At 43.0% G+C, this 17,552-nt stretch overlaps 1 protein-coding gene across 4 annotated transcripts in view; it reads left to right on the top strand.

Annotated features, from left to right (window-relative positions):
* The window catches only part of LOC114019339, a 71,074-nt gene that overhangs the window by 37,768 nt on the left and 15,754 nt on the right, over positions 1-17,552 (top strand). For 3 of the 4 annotated variants that reach the window (XM_043541136.1, XM_043541138.1, XM_043541137.1), the window contains exons 2-3: positions 10,539-11,017; positions 16,988-17,072. In XM_043541136.1, the coding sequence (XP_043397071.1) occupies positions 10,571-11,017; positions 16,988-17,072 (532 nt within the window). In that variant the 5' untranslated portion in view covers positions 10,539-10,570. Of the gene's footprint in view, positions 1-4,761; positions 4,914-10,538; positions 11,018-16,987; positions 17,073-17,552 lie in introns of those variants that run through there. The other variant, XM_037891647.2, reaches the window with a different exon arrangement.

The following is a 17,552-nucleotide window of genomic DNA, read 5'->3' as shown; positions in this document are numbered from 1 at the left end:
TCTGATTTTTCTTTTTCCATTCATTTCTGGCCACAAACTTAGTAATTTAGAAGTTGTGGGTTTTGTGCGCACAATACCGAGAGGTGGAAAGTCTGCTTAAACAGATCTTATTTAAACTTTTTCAAGAATGGTGGTGAAGATCAAGTCATGTTTAGTGACATCTCTGAAGTGTGACAGTTAAGGTATTCAGGAGGTCAGAGTCTGAATAGCAGCATTAAAATGTATTGCTGTGTACACCAGCAGGCAAACTCACAGGCCAGTGCAACCAACAGCTCTCACCAGGCACAGGGAGTCAATCCCTTTCTTCCAAGTTTTATTTCTCCAAATAAAACCGTTCAGCATATAAATCATGGCCTTTCCCTTGACCCAGGGGCACCAGCAGGAGACCATCTACTCCCCTCAGATCTCACTTCTCAGGCCATCCACCTGGCAGTCAAGGAAGGCCTCTTGACTCCCTTCTCTTGCTTAGTCTACTCCCTGCAGGATTACAGCCCCCAAGCCATCTGCTTGAGAGTCACATATAAACAGCGTTCTTTCCTATGAGCCAGGATCTCCAGTAGGAACTTGCCTACTTCCTGCAGATCACACAGCCAGCTGAGCAGCTTGTTGGTCTTTTATCTGACCTCCTGGGAGGCAGCTGATTAGTCACAGGTGGGAACTAAACCAAACTCTCTTAAAAGGCCAATCCATCCTGTAATAGGCTGGGATTTGGTAGGTCCCTGTGAATTATGATGGCTTCAATATTAATTTCACCTGCTGCTAAGACATTGCTTGCTTGTTTGCTTTTCTTTTACTTTTCAGCCCTATTTTGCATTTTGGAAACCCTACTATACAAAAGATAGAAGTACCAGAACTGGTTGGAAAAAGACAATTTATTTTTCATTCACATTTATAATTTTTCTAAACTTCCCACAAAAATGTTTTATTGTTTGCTTGAAAAAAAAAAGCTCCAGAAAAGTTTGTTTTTTGAAAAATGTTTGTTGATTAAAATGTAACAGCTGTAAGGACAATTAGTGTCAGACAGGTGTGAGAGACAAGGGGATTCGAAGAGGTGGGAGTGAATGAATAAGTATATTCTGGGAGTTGGGAGAAATGGGCTAAGGTGGCTTTGCAGTCTGTCCAGAATAGCCTCATTCTGGGAATAGCAGCTGTGGTCCTTCAAAGGTTGCCTTAAGGGGACCAAAAAGGCTGAACAATTGCTGGGGATATGGAGGCTTTGCGTCCCTTGAGCCCAGGGTAATGAGCAGGGGATGGACAAGGCAGGGAAAAATCATGTGTATGGCATAATCCCGAGTGAAAATGTTTAATCTTAGTTGTTCTGCTCTTGCCTGTAGTGAATGCTTTCAAGAGGCAGAGGGGTTGCAAACAGAGCCCTGTCTTAGGTCCATGCTGTCAAATGCAAGATTGGTGGCAATGAAATTTCAGCTATTCAGGATTTAATTAGAAATGAGGCCCCTGACCGTCCTTGTTTTACCCAAGCTTGGTTGACTGACTGGGCTGGCTTGGCACAGCTGGTTCCAGCTGCATATTCAGTACAGAATCAATTTGGCCAGGAGGTGGTGTAGCCTTCTACCGCCGGCAGCGTGTGCGTGCGTGCGCGCGCGCGCGCACACACACACACACACACCCCTCCAGCACCTGGCAATTAGCAGGATGCAGGGATATCTTCACTTTGCCCTCTTTCTCCTGGCCATTCTCCCCACATTGGTGGCTGGGAGGGAGGCGGCCTAGAAACCACTACAATGGCTCTATATCCCCTCAGGATTCCCATATGCACTGGAGTAGTGCTAAACTGCTGCAGGCACTGGAGAATCAAACCAATACCTTATAAAGGAGATGAAAAATACCCCCAAAACCAACTGAAACCACTGAGGTTGGAGGATGGAAATGTGATATGTATGGGCTGGGTTGCAATTTACTTTTTCTGGTTTCCTGGCCATCCAAAATGTTCCACCTGTCTGTTGCTCCTGAAGCAGAATCAGAGGTCATAACTTTCCTGTCTATCCTGGGAGAATGCTCTGCTCGCTTACCTCACCTCTGGGCAAAGCATATGGGTGGTAAGGAAATGATCTCCCAGAGACCTGAGTTTGGTGAGCTGTTCCCCAGAGTAGATGAGACAGTGGGCTATATTCTACTCTCAAATACACTGGTGTAACTCTGGAGTGACCCTGTCTAGTCAGCAATTGGATTCCAAGGAGTAAGAAGGGAGCTTATTCCATAGTTACGGAGAGCAGAATCTGGTCCATAATGCCCTATAATGCTCTTGCCCAAATCCCACTCCATAGGAATGATGGGAAAGGAAATCTTTCCCTGACATCAGAGGATTAACATTATGCTCTGATACATGAGGATGGCAGTACTTATGATCATATCCCGTTTGGTGCAGCTTCCAATGCTTTTCTACTAAATGCTTAATTCTGATCTCCCACTTTTACATTCGCTATAGCACCATTGGCTTCAGTGTGGTTACTAATATTTTGTACCACTGTGAGATCAGAATCAGATTCGTAAGTATACAATGGTGTCCACATGAATTTCCTGACAAAGAATCTACTTCTCTCAAAGCCTGGAGAGTGTTTATAATGAAGTGTATGTGCCTTCAAAATCAATAGTAAAATTCCTTTCATGATTCCTTGAATAAAGTACTGTAATTGGAATCCATATTGCATAAGAAAAGCTCAAGGAAAACTAAAACCAGCACATGTATAGTATCATTAAAATGACTTTTCATAACAGAATATTTTTTCTTAAAGCAGTGTTTGGATGATGTTACCTTTTCCAAGGTGTTGACAAAACAGAATACAAATTATACAAGTAAAATAATTAAAAATAAATGGTGAACTGGCATCATATTTTTTTTGACATTTATTTTCTGAAGGAGAAGCTATTAATAGGCATAGCTCAATTCAATGGCAGCATGTGCTTTTCAACATGAGATTCTCTTTGCACAATTTTCCACCCATGTTCAGTCACACACAAGTGATTTTTTTCCCCCAAGATTGCACAATCATTTAATGGCTCAGATTAGAGTCCTCTTAGTTTCACTCCTTGCTCTATCCGCTGAACTACATGGTCTGCTTACTCATATTTAATTGTAACAGTGGATTGCATTTAGTTGCACATGTATGGTTATTTTGATTAGAAAAATATCACGCTCACTTGCACTGCAGATCTATAGCAAAAAGGTCCTGTCCTAATTTTCACCGTGCTTTACTCCTTGATATAGCAAGTAATAGGCTGCCATCCAGTGGCAACAAAAATTATTTCAAATTACTTTAAAAACTTATGATGTGAAGTTAAATTATGGTTGAAGGCATTTTTTTCTTCAATGAAACTGCAACCTCAGCGGTGCTGGTTTGCAGAAGATTAATGCAAATGCATGCCCTGATTTTAACTCCGCATGCCTGCAAGATCTTTCCTTCACAGCCAAAACCTTATCTTACATCTCAGCTGAAACTGCCAACTTGGTTTTGGGTTGAAGCCATGAGAAGCTGTATTGTACTTTACTATCTATTTATGTAAACAGTAAAAAAAAAAAATGTAAGGACAAAGGTCCTGCCTGCTTGCATAAATTTACAATCTAATAGCCAGATTCTGATCAGTTACACCAATGTAAATCTGGAGCAACTCCACTGAAGTCAATGGAGTTGCTCCAGATTTACATGTGGGTAAGTAAGAACCGAATCTGGCTATTCTTTTGGAGGTGTGCTCTGTGCGAGAATAATAAGGCAAGGAAAGTGGTCACTCAGTTTTGGTGGTAGCACAGCTTGATGTCTCCATTATGTTTTGGGATTTTTCACCCCCCAGTTGAGTCCGTTATGAACAGACTCACTATAGTTTTGTTTGGTTTCCTCCAAGAATAAGAAACTACCAAGGTTTACCAAACTGAAAGCCGTAACTCAGACCAGTCTTGCTCAAAGCTTGGCCTAGAATTGCAATGTTTTCTGGGGTCCTGGCCTGAGGTTAAAATTTGCACTGAAATCTGAAGCAGGTTTTGTAACTAAATGTTTGTACCATACTAGGTTTCCCACATGAATTAATCACAGGACATCAAGGTGGGCAAACATTATAATGTATTTATAACTTCACACTTTGTCATTGGCAATTCCTTATGCTGAAGGCATGCCATGAGCACACATTGCAAATACTCTGTATATGTTCTCTGTGTGTGTGTGTTTTATTTTTTCCTTAAAGTTATATAATCTATGAAATTGTAGGATGGTGTACTTTGGGGGCAAGGGGAGGTAATCAGTAAATGAGCTGGACTAGTTACCAACTGAAATACAAATGGAAGACCTGATTCTGTTACCCTGGACCTTATAATCACTCACAACAGTGCAAAGTGAGTGGTGATGCTTTGCACAATATAACATTCTCATTCACAGCTGCATTGCACACACAGTGCACTACAATATGACTAAACGAGGTGCAGAGCAGCAAAGATTCTGGCCCTATATTTCCAGGAAAAAAGTGTGTTCAGCAAAATTCCATTGCTTGACACCATACAAAATGCAGAAGATCTGCTCTCCTTTCAGCTTGCTGCTCTCTCCCCGGATCATATTTCCTTTATAATATCTTTGTTTTCTAACATTTGAAACAATTGCAGTGAACTTGTGGCCTTGTTGCTAGGTTTCAAGTTAATTTTATGCAGCCAATTGAGGTACTACTTTCACTTCTGAATTCTCAATCAAGCCCTGAGGCAAAATGATCTGGTTTCTTAGCAACCCAGATGGGCAGAGCCAGATTATACATTTGAGCTCTTTTGTACAACAAAAGAAGAAATAGCTCCCAGAATAAACATGTGCTGTGAGTTCATCTCTTTGCTCAGCGTCCCCCAGCACTGTAGAGAAGAGAAGCCTGGCTGTGTGATGCAACACGAGAAGCTCGGCAAAGAAACCTGACTTGACAGAGTGGTGAGTGGTGTCTCTTAACCTCTCCTGTTAAATGCTTCTCTTTGGGGCTGCTTTTGTGGTTGTCACCACATGTATGAATCTGTGTGTACCCGGCGATTAAGTGTTTCTGTTTCTAAGCTACTAAAACATGCACCGCAAATCAAGAGTGCAGACTCTACAGAGCCGATAGGGTAACTGTGTTGGTAAGTGTGATGACTGTTTCTTTGGTGAAGTTTACGGATAATCCCAACCTCTTCCTTTTGCCCAATTAAAGCTTAAAAACAGGACCTAGAAACACTCTGTGGCTGTAATACACAAGGAGACAGTTCTAAGTAAACCAATAATCTAGGGAGATTTTTGTTAAGTATTAAAAACAATTGAATCTACATGATGGTTACTCATCATGAGGCAAATTATCTACTCTCCTCCTTGTTTCCCCTCCCATAAGGCCTGCCTGCCTGCAGTTCTATTGGGCAGGAGTGGGGCAGGACTCTGGGAGCCCACCAGAGGGGTTGCAAACCTCCTGACTAACATAAGGCCTTGCTGTGAGGGGACAAGGAAGGCAGGTTGAGGAATAGGGTCAGTAAAGCCATGGCAATCTGCATCCTCTTTCTAGATGGTAATGGTAGAATTATCAATAATAATGCAGAAAGGGCATTATTTTGAGGGGTAGAATGGAATGACCTGATTGATAATAGGCCTGTCAATCTGACACTGATACTGGGCAAGATAATGGAGCAGCTGAAATGGGACTTTTTTAATAAAAAAATTACGGGGGGGGGGGGGGGGCATGATTAATGCCAATCAACATTGGTTTATGGAAAATAGGTTGTGTCAGACTAACTTGATATTTTAAGAGATTATAAATTTGATAAAGGCAATAGCGATATCCAATATTTAGACTTCTGTAAGGCATTTGACAAGGTACCACAAGACATTTTAATTTAAAAAGCTTGAATTATGCAAAACTAATATGGCATATTTTCAATGGATTAAACACTGGCTGACTGATAGTTCCCCATTTACAATTACATTATGAGACCTATCATCAAATGGGTGTGTTTCTATTAGGGTCCCACATGGATTGGTTCTTGGCCCTATGCTATTCAACATCATTAATCACATGGAAGAAAACATAAAATCATCAGTGATATAGTTTGCAGAAATCACAAAGATTGGAGGAGTGGTAAATGAAGAGGACAGGTCACTGATACAGAGTGATCTGGATTGCTTGGTAAACTGAGCACAAGCAAACAATATGCATTTTTTAATATGGTTAAATGTAAATGTATACAACTAGGAACAAAGAATGTAGGCCATGCTTACAAGATAAGGGTCTCTATCCCAGGAAGCAGTGAGTCTGAAAAACATTTTTGGGGGGCGTTGTGGATAATCAACTGAACATGGGCTGCCAGTGTGACTCTGTGCCCAAAAGAGCTAATGCGATCATAGGGGAATCTTGAGTAGGAGGAGAGAGGTTATTTTTACCTCTGTGTTTGGCAGTAGTGTGACCTCTGTTGGAATGCTCTATCCATTTCTGGTGCTCACAATTCAAGGACGCTGATCAGTTGGAAATGATTCAAAGAAGAGCCATGAGAATGATTAAAGGATTATAAAACATGCCTTAAAGCAGTGTTTCTCAACCCTTTTGAGACCAGGGACTGGGCTTGCTGCCTTCCTAAATTATATCAGGAATATCTGAGGGACTGGTGCCAGTCCATGGACCAGTCATTGAGAAACACTGCCTTAAAGTGATAGACTCAAGGAGCTCAATTTATTTACCTGAACAAAGAGCAGGTTAAGGTCTAACCTGATTATAAGTATCTACATGGGGACAAATATTTGATAATGAGCTCTTCAATGTGGCAGACTGAGGTATAATAAGGTCCAATGCCTGGAAGTTTGAAGCTAGAGAAATTGAGACTGGAAATAAGGTGTAAACTTTTAACAGGGAGGGTAACTAGCCATTGCAACAACTTAGCAAGGATCATAGTGGATTCTTCATCAGTGACCAAAAAAATATATCCAATCTTGATTTCAGATATGCTCTCATTCAAAAGGAGTTATTTTGGGGACGTTCTGTGGCCTGTGTTATACAGGAGTGTGACGGGTTGGATCATAGAAACCCTCTGGGAGCTGCCACCTGATGTGCCAAGACTACTTCTGCCCCTGCTTTCCATGCCCTATCAGCTTAGGACTTCAGTGCTCTGCCTGGTTTGAGCCAGACGCGCTAGCCTGCTGCAAACCCAAACCTAGACCCAGGTCTGAACCACATCCCCTAAAAGCTGTAGGCTTAACTGAAAGCAGCTTACAGAAGTGTGCCTGTCTTTAACTCTCAGATGCCCAACTCCCAATGGGGTCCAAACCCTAAATAAATCTGTTTTACCCTGTATAAAGTTTGCCCTCTATAACACTGACGGCGAGATATGCACAGCTGTTTGCACCCCGCTCCCCGCTATTAATACATACTCTGGGTTAATTAATAAGTAAAAAGTGATTTTTATTAAATACAGAAAGTAGGATTTAAGTGGTTCCAAGTAGTAACAGACAGAACAAAGTGAATTACCAGGCAAAATAAAATAAAACACGCAAGTCTATGTCTAATCAAACTGAATACAGATTAAAAACCTCACCCGTTCCAGTAAGCTTTCTTTTACAGACTAATCTCCTTCTAGTCTGGGTCCAGCAATCACTCACCCTCCCCTTCCCCCTGTAGTTACTGTCCTTTGTTCCAGTTTCTTTCAGGTATCTTTGGGGGTGGAGAGGCTCTCTCTTTAGCCAGCTGAAGACAAAATGGAGGGGTCTCCCAGGGGGTTAAATAGACTTTCTCTTGTGGGTGGAGACCCCCTCCTCTCTCCTATGCGAAGTCCAGCTACAAAATGGAGTTTTGGAGTCACCTGTGCAAGTCACATGTCCATGCATGACTGAGTTCCTTACCAGCCAAGCCACATTCCTGGGAAAGCCCAGATGTGGATTGACATCTCCAAGTTCATTGTTGGCTTAAGGGCTTCTTGACTGGGCACTTACTGAGAATAGTCTTTTCTCAGGAAGCTGACCAACTGCTTCACTAAAACCTACTCAGAATCCAACAAGTATGCAGCCAATATTCATAACTTCGAATACAAAATTGATACATGCATACAAATAGGATTAATAGATTCAATAGATCATAACCTCTACAGAGAGATGTTGCATGGCATATGTAGCATAAAACATATTCCAATTATGTCATATATATACATTCATAAGCATATTTCCATAAAGGCTTATGGGGGGCACCGTCACAAGGAGGTCAGACTAGATGATCACAATGGTCCCTTCTGGCCTTGGAATGTATGAATCTCTTTCCATTTGCCCTGCAGAGTGGAGGAAGCAAAGGTTGCAAGGGCTATTACAGGCCTGAAGAAGCAGCACTGCTACTGCCTGATGGCCTGGTGCTAGGATTCTTCAGCCCAAGCTTCCAGTAATCTCCCAAGCCCAGAGCTGGGGACCTAGGTTGTGCACTTGGGTCAGGATTTGCTTCATGATGAGTGTTTGATATTCTGAGGATAATTTGATTGTGTTCAGGACATAAATCTGAGACCCCATCCTGCATTGAAGTGAATGTGAACCTGCCCACTGGAACCTGCAATGAGACCTCTCTAGATGTTGGACTCTAGGAATATCTCTTCCCCCACTTCCTAATGCTCTGGACATTTATGTTAAGATGAAACCTTTGTGGCTTGGGAATTCATCTGGCCCTGCTGCTTATCCTTCACTTAAAGTCGTAATTGGGCACTGTCAACATTAAGGAAACCTACACTGGAGCAATTTACACTGGTGCAAACCTTCTAATGCATATGGCTGCACTAGTACAGAGCATGACTTTTGCAGGTACAATTTGCTCTCGTAGATTATCCACTGAAGCCCCATCAACATAAACCATAACTGGCACAGCATAGTTATGAATTTCCTTAATGCAGATAGAGTCCTGAGAGTGGGCTCAAGTCACTCTGAATGGACTTTGCAGATGTTCAGTTCTGGAGTTCAAATCTAGACGCATACTACCTGTAAAATTCTGACCTGGGTTCAGATGTCAGATGGCCTACAAAGATTTTGGGGTGGGGGTTCAGCTCTGCTGTTTTCACTTGGGCCATTCTCTACTCATACACGCAGATATGTCCACAGTAACTGATTGTGATGTCACAGAAGATTATGACTTCAAAGAGATAAATAATAAGTAGCAAGAGCAGATGAACAGCTAAGCAGTAAGGTTACAGTTTTTATGTCGGCTTCCTTAGTAATATGAAAGCAAGGATGGGGGCGGGAAATCTTAACATTATGATTTATTGGCACACTGGCTCCAAGAATGTTGGCCAAGTTCCTGATGTAATGCCATTAAAATCAAATGCCGTTTTTCAAAACTTTACCTGAGACACCAGGAATTCATTAAAAACTACTTTTAAAAATACAAAGTGAAAAGAAAAGGAAATGAATTATGGAACTGTCTTTGAGATCAATGGGAATCCCTCTGTGGGTTGAGCCACAGCAGTATGTAGCTAGGGAGATTGGGATAAATTCTCTATTGCCTATCATCCGATTAATGTCGCTTCAGTGGTGTAAGGGGTCTATAAGAGGATCAGATTTCTCCACCTAGCATAGAGGCTTCCCTGGATAGTGTAGTGAGGGCTGCCTCCTGATATCCCATGATATATGATATGCCTGGAAGGAGAGGGCATAGCTGGTGTGCAGTTGCACACTAGCTATCCTTGCCTGATGCAACGGTTTCTAGATGGACATAGCAGCTGGGCATAAATTGGAGCAATGCAGTGTGGGCAGATCCAAGAATGTGGAGAACCACAAAGATGGCATAAAGGGATTTGGGGTTCTGGAGGGGGCTCCAGGCTGGAGCAGGGGGTTGGGGTGTGGGAGGAGGTGAGGGCTCCAGCTGGGGATGTGGGCTCCGGGGTGGGGCTGGGGATGAAGGGTGTGGGGTGTAGGAGGGGGCTCTGGGCTGGGGCCAAGGGGTTTGGAGTGTGGGAGAGGGCTCAGGGCTGGGGCAGGGGCTTGTGGTGCAGGAGGGGGTGAGGTGTGCAGGCTCCGGCCGGCGTTTACCTCAGGCCACTCCCAGAAGCGGCAGGCATGTCCCTCTGGCTTGTAGGCCAATAGCTTCCATGATTTTTTGTTTATTGTCCGTGACTTGTCTGTGACGTTTACTAAAAATAACCATGACAAAATCTTAACCTTATTCATATCCAGTTGACTTTAATGGGGCTCTAATGGCCTTAAGGGTTCAGCTGTTCAGATCAGCTTACAGAATTGAGGCCTATGGGACTCTTCCAGGGCAATGCAGATACTATTGTGATCGAGTGAGGTATAGGAACCTATGTAGAATGGAATAGAATCTCTGGTGGAGCAAGAAGTTGAACCCAGCTCCAAAGTCCCGGTTTGGTGCCATAACTACAAAATCATCCTTCCCCTGTTCCCAGCTATAACCACCCAATGATATTATTAATCTAAATACTGATGTTGAATGAAATGTAATGAAGTACAAAGTTTTACAGACATTCATTTATCTTAACTACAATAATACTGTGCAGCACTTGATACGTAGTTCGTGCTAAACCCATTCAAAACAATTATTAATCAGATGCATTTTTTTTCCAGAGGTTAAAATACCTGCGAGGAAAAATCCCATAATGCTCACCACTAGCTACAAAGGCAAACGGTTCACCTTCACTTTTGAAAGACAATTCAAATTTTCTGCATGCCTGGATTTGGCCTTTGCACAGAATCAAAGTGTTGTGCAGCCACGCCAAGCCACCCCGCAGAGAGATATATGGCAAAAGCAGCCTCCCGATTTTAGCCACAAATTCTATAAATCTTCCAGGCCTTCACGAAAAGCAACAGAAAAGGAAAAGGAAGAACTGAAGAAGGCCAATAGCACAGAATCTGAGACTAAGCAACAGCTACCAAAGATAAAAACCAGCCAGTTCCACACTGCTTTGGAAAGGAAGAAAGAGTTGCCCAAGATTGTCACAAGGTTTCCACACGTGGGCTCATATGAAGTGGATATAATGTTTGTGAAGAATGGAAAATATAAGACTGGCGTCTACCAAGATCCCAAACCACATGATTTTAGGCAGGTAAGGTATGTAAGAGTATGCCATAGTGGTATGTCTACACAGCACTTTGGAGTGAGTGAGAACAAGGCCCCCAGCCAAGGTCAACAGACTTGGACTAGTGGGTTTCAAGTTACTGCTAATGTCTGGTGTGCGCTTTGAAGTTGCAGCTTAGGGTCTGAAGCCCACCTCTCTCCCTAGACCTCAGAGCCTGAGTCACAACTTCAAAGCACTGTCTACACACCTATTCTTAGAGTGCTAGCACATAAGAACATAAGAAACGGCTATGCTGGGTCAGACCAAAGGCCCATCTAGCCCAGTATCTTGTTTTCCAACAGTGGCCAATGCAAATGACAGGTTGACCCAGGCTGGGAGGCTTGCTCCAAAATGCTGTGTAGACTTACTCCTAGACTATTTGAAGCAATTTCTCTCTCAGTAGCCATAAAATCCATGATAATTAACTTATTAGGCCACTAGATAGACAAGGTGGTGAGGTAATATATTTTATTGGACCAGCCTCGGTTGGTGAGAGAGACAAGGTGAAGAAGAGTTGTGTGTAAGCTTATCTCTCTCTCACTAGCAAAAGTTGGTCCATTAAAAGATATTCCCTCACCCACCTTCTCTCTCTAATATCCTGGGACCGACACCACTCACTACATAGGCCACTAGATGTCACTCTTGCAACAAAAACTTTGACCAAACAAGGCAGTTCAGTAGTTAACATCTAGCTTTGCTGTAGGCAGCTGGATACAAGCTATAATTAAGAAAAAAATAGTCTCTGAAAAGCTTTTGGAAAGCACAGGGGTTCCCTGATGAATCTAGCTTTTTGGAGCTCTCCATGAATTTTGCATAAGAGATTGAAATAAAAAAATATGAATATGACTAGTTCATGACTAATTCATTCCCCCTTACTTTATGATTTTTCCTCCTTCCTACTGGCTGCAATGTGTGGTCTCCAACAACAGTGCCTGAATTGTCCAACTGACTGGAGGGGAAAGCTTACACTCACATTTATTATTTGTATTTATTATTTATTTGCATTAGAGTAGAATGGGGTGAAAATTTTCAATCAAAACTCCCTCCCCCCGCCAAAAAAACCCACAAAAACACAGACTCAGGTCTGCTGAAACATTTTGTGAATTCATGTCAATTTTGGCCAATTGCTTTCGTCAAAACAAAAAAAGAAAAGAATTTGGAAATGTAGAAATGAATCATTTCAGTTGTTCAGTCTAGATTCACCTAGAGATTGAGATGCCAATCACAAAACGGACATTGTGGTGGTGCGGATGACCTAAGGTCTATTCAAGTATTTTATACGAAGTGGAATAGCTTCAAAAAGCGAGATTAAGGCCTGGTCTACACTACAAAGTTTTGTCAGCATAGCTACATCAGCTAGGAATGTGGGAAAAAAACAACCAGGAAAAATAGAAGATTTCTATGGTGAAAAACAGCAACGTCCCCTCCCCCCTCCAAAACAAACTTTTAAACTTTTGTTATAATTCACAAAGAAACTAAAAAAAGCAGCATAGACCCTACAGTTTTCTTTTATAGGTCACATTTACCAGGAAAACAATAAATAACTTTTCCCTACTTTCTTTCAGTCACAGTTATAACCCAGGGCCGAATTCCTTTGCCAAATTGCTTTCACGGGAAGTTATCTTCCCTATTCTTTGTGTTTACTCAGATTACTTGAAAGCCGATTCTCAGGCCCATGTCTATACTAGGAGTATTTAAGGAATACTGGTCTCTTCTGCCAGCAAAGTGCTCCTAGTGTGGACACAACTATATTGGCAATGCTAGAATTTGTACCAGCATACCAAAAGCACTGCCCGTGAGCAAAACAAGCTAGAATGGTGAAAACACAGCTGTGGCCAGTATAGCTGCATCTACAATAGGGGGCTTTGACAGTCAGGGTGCGCCCCTGACCAACACAGTTGTGCTGGCAGAAGTCTGTAGTGTACACCTGGCTTCAGTCCCTTCTTATTGGCAAAGGAAAATTGTCTAACTGAATGCTGTCTCAAGGGAAATCTCCTTGTGCTTCAACACCTTCATTCTACAGAAATCCTAGTAAAAAACTGATTTCCATTAATATCCACAAATCCAAACTTTTCTCCTTCAACTAAATACTTCAGAGAGGAAGGCTTTTTCTCACACCTCTGCCTCCCAGGCAAAACTCTGCCACTGACACAAAGAAAACACATTCACGCAGCCACTCTGACTCCAACCCTGCACTGAGAGTCAGCTCCTGCTAAGGACTTAATATCTCCAGCACCCATTGTCTTCAGGATCAGGCCCAGGGGGAGAGATGATTCCCCACTCTAACAGTCTGAGCAATATAGTATTAAGCGTCTAAGAGTATGTTTCAGTGCTTAATTTGTGCCAGTAAGCTTGCCAGGGCTGAGCCCCGGCACCTCTAGGGCTTGGCAGTTCACAGCCCTGGCACCTCTGGACTTGCTGCATCTGTTACGAATGTAAAAAAAATTGCTTGAGCCCAGGCACCTCTTTTGTTACAAAGTAAGAACTGGTATGTTTACACAGTGGATGTGGGTAGGGGTGATTCCTAACTCAGGTAGACGTACACATGCTAATTCCACTCAAGTTAGTCGGCTCAAAATTATAGTGTGGCCTTGGCACCTGGGCAGTGGCTCAGGCTAGCCACCTGAGTCTGTGCCCAGGGCTTTGTGGGGAATTGTGCTCAGGCAGCTAGCTGGAGTCACTGCCTGTGTTGTCATGGCCATGCTGCTATTTTTAGTGCACTAACGGGAGCAGAGCTAGAGCATGTCTGTGTATCCATGCTGGGAATTGCTCTCCCAGCTGCTGTGTAGACATACCCCAATTGGCTAAACTTTATCATATTGCCACAGTCGCAGCCAACTGGCAAACCAACTGCACAAGTCTAGTAAGCCCTAGAATATTCTTCTGGGTAGTGATGCAAGTTTGGGAGATACGAAGGGCTTGTCTGCCTAGGGAATTTTACTGGCACAATTATACTGAAATAACCATATAAAATAAAAATCTCCATAAAGACAAGCCCTTACAATCTCAGTCCCAGGTTCTCCCCTGTGTCAGGGCTGCTTTGTGCATTGCCGTCAGTGCAAAGCTGCCTTTAAGCCATGGCAGAATCACACCAGCATAAACTGGAAGAGATGTTTTAGTGGTTTAAAGCCACATTTGCAACCTGTTCTGCGGAGTTTTCCTAGGATCAGGATGGTTTAGGCCTTATCCATTGATGTAGCTGCACGAGTTTGGGACTGAGGTAAGCAACACTAGTTTTTTTACACCAGTGCAGTGCATGTGCATTAAAAATTTGCAGGGGTGTAGTTATATTGGTCCCAAAGCCTCCAGTGTTGACAGGGTCTGAGGCAAAAGAACAAGGTACAAAATTCAGAGGTGAAGTAAATGTTGATGCAGATTATGTGATAGTAAGTGGATGTAAATGGCTTTAATTTGTTGTCTTTTTTACACACTAAAAGCCCAGTTACCCTCTCTTACAACACATGCCCGGGAGCCGCAGAGCCCGAGCGCAGCGAGGGAGGAGCCGGGAGGCGTGTGGGGGCTGGCACCCACATGCATCGCCTGCAGCCTGCAGGAACCCCTGGCGGGGGGGAGGGCATGACTGCTCCCCACTAGCGGCGCTGCTGCCTTTGAAGGGCTGCTGCCCCCCCCACGCTGTGCCAGCTCCTCCATGGCTGGGGCTCGACACCCCCGCAAGCCAACACTTTTTGGCGCCCCCAACCACTTGGCGCTATAGGCGACCACCTAGTTTGCATAGTGGTTACACCATGTAAGCAGGGCTGGTGCAACTCCCATTGAAATTAGTGGGAGTTGCACCCTGTAACTGAAGGCAGAATTGGGCCCCATAGGATTAGAAAGTGTGTGCCGCTAATAGAGTTTAAGGTCATACCCCTATTAGTAGCTTTTCCTGCTGTCCTCCATTCTGACCCACTGGTGTGTATATTATACTACATTCCATCAGTTCACAGTTTCACATCTGCTTTCATCAAATTACCAGCCTGTAGTTTACACTGCCATTTTGGTGACCTCTGAATTTGGCCCTGGGAGTATTTCTGCTGCACAAGCTCTCACCATTTCAGTTTTCACAGGTCCAGTTGACTAAGGCATAATGTCCCCATAACTTATACAGATCATTAACCCAGACCCCACTAAACCTGGTGATTACCAATTTTCTTCCAAAATACTGGATCACTCATTTGTAATCTGACCAGGACGTCACTGCCTAAACACGGGTATGTTTATATCCATTACAGCTTGTGGAGGTCTGCGAAAGTTGTGAATTTGGTTTGTGTTTCTATCTAAGGCCCTGGTGTACACAAAGTTAGGTCAATATAAGTCACCTTGCATCAACCTACTTGCGTACTCAAATTTGTCTCCGGCCAACATAAATATCCCATTACAGCGATGCTGTAAAATCATCTCCCTGAATGGCATAGAGACATGGTCAACCTACTGAAGTCAATCCAGTGTCAGGGTATAAACTGTGGTATAGACCTGTGTCTACCCTAACAGTCCTTCAGCAGCTGTCCGACAATGCCCCATTCCCTGCGACAGTGATTACTCTGATCATAATTATAAACTCCGCTGCCCAGGGGTCACTGAGACAAGAAGTTCAGCCCCCCTCCCGCCCCCCCCTCACACTTCAGAGCCCTATGTGTTTTTTTTAAATGTCTTTTCCTGATTGCCCACCTTGGCAAGCACACCTAGCAGCTCACCCTTTGTTGTGTGCAACTGCCCAGTCAACCATGCCAGCAATCCAACTGGAAGCAGCAGGCTTCAACAAGGAAGTGTTCTTATTCGCTTTTTAGCATTGCCTTCCACAGAACTCCAAAATTAGGTGAAAGAGCTCACCCTAATGAAAGTCTCTTTTTCCTGCAGGCTTCTAAGTCCACTTTATTAGGGCCAAATCTTGTCCTATGCACATGAGGACTCTGTTTGGAGAAAGGCTATTAATTCAGCCAAAAGCTGGTAACCATCAGCTACCTTTATTCCCTCTTGGTGCAAAATCCAGGACATTTTGTTTGTTTATTTTAAATCTTGTCTATTTTGAACCCAGAGTCCTTTTTTACTAAATACACCCTTTTGAATAAAGCATCTCTTTGAAGCTCATTGGCTGCTTTGTTCGAGCATTGTTTCTAGCAAGTCTTAGTTCTCCCGCCACAGGATTCCCTTAAATGTACTCATTGGAGTACAGAGTAGAGCAGGGTGGGAAACAGTTTCCCATTCTTTGAAAAATTTTGAGATTGCCAATAATTTTCCAACCTGCACTGGGACAAAACTGAGATGTTTTAAAATTTGCCATGATCAGAAATCCCATCCTGGACCCGAGAAAGTTGTGTTGAAACTAATACATTTCTGCAAAAAGTTTTGGGTTTCAATGAACCAGTGTTCTTTTGTTGAAAAAAACCCATTTTGTCTGAAAAATCCCTGACCAGCTCTAGTACAAGATGTATAGTCACGATGCTCCTTAGGTCCACCAAATGGGGTTGAGAGAGGGTGATGTTAAGTACTCCCTTTGTACAGAGAGCTCGACATATTGACTCCAAGACATCCTCATCCTTCACTGTTTTAGGACCTGGATTCCCTTCTGTGGAAAACTGCTGCATTGCTATTATTAATTATACTGTGGTAGTGCTAAGGAGTCCCACTCATGGACCAGGATCCCATGGTGCTAGGTGCTGTACGAACAGAATATAAAGATGGTTCCTACCTCAGAGAGCTTATCTCTGGGCAACTAAGCTAATGACCAGATGTTTAGCTGGTGTAGTGCCATTGAAGTCAATGGCACTATACCAGTTTAGCCAGCTTGAGATCTTTTAATCCTAAATCTTCTGTTTTATGAATTGAAAAGCCATTAAAGCTATTTTGGATGTACTGGTATATCTTGCCCTTTGTCTAATTTCAGCACATAAGGGCTTCTCTGACTCTTGGTTTCAGTATAACACATCTGACATTGCAATGTTCCCTTGTCTTGTGCAGTATGAAACTAATATACCAGACTTTGTGACAAGTTACCCCAGAGACCCTTTCAATTTAAAGTTCAAATCCCAGCATTTAAATTCAGGTAAGTCTTTGCTGACATGCAAACTCACTGTATGGTAGAAGTTAGCTATTGATGTGGTAACTTCAGTGGGTAGGAATAAGGCTGTGAGGTAAATGACCTTAGGGGAGGTTAAGTAGCCTCAAATGAAGCATAAGGCACTGAATGCCAATATGTCCGGACAATTAGTATACAAATTAAAGTTTATTCCCCTAGTTAACATATATGACCTATCTCAAGACCTGACTCATGCACATCATCTCATTGTCTCAGAATACCTCATAAGGGCAGGGTTGGGTCCTCATCCTATATCACTGGATTGGGGGAAGGGAAGTAGCATTCATGCATGAAAGTAACAGCAGACGGATAAATTGCTTCTAGACACGGATTATCTGTTGATAGAAGTTCCTAAGTCAGCTAAATTTCACTGTTAGAGCCAGATTGTGCCTGGCCCATGTGAAAGTGTGTGGCAGTGGGAGAGGGCACAAGAGATCTTTGAATCAC

This window comes from Chelonia mydas, chromosome 2 (assembly GCF_015237465.2).
Source record: "Chelonia mydas isolate rCheMyd1 chromosome 2, rCheMyd1.pri.v2, whole genome shotgun sequence".
Taxonomy (NCBI): domain Eukaryota; kingdom Metazoa; phylum Chordata; order Testudines; family Cheloniidae; genus Chelonia; species Chelonia mydas.
This window is presented reverse-complemented; position numbering and strand designations above follow the sequence as displayed.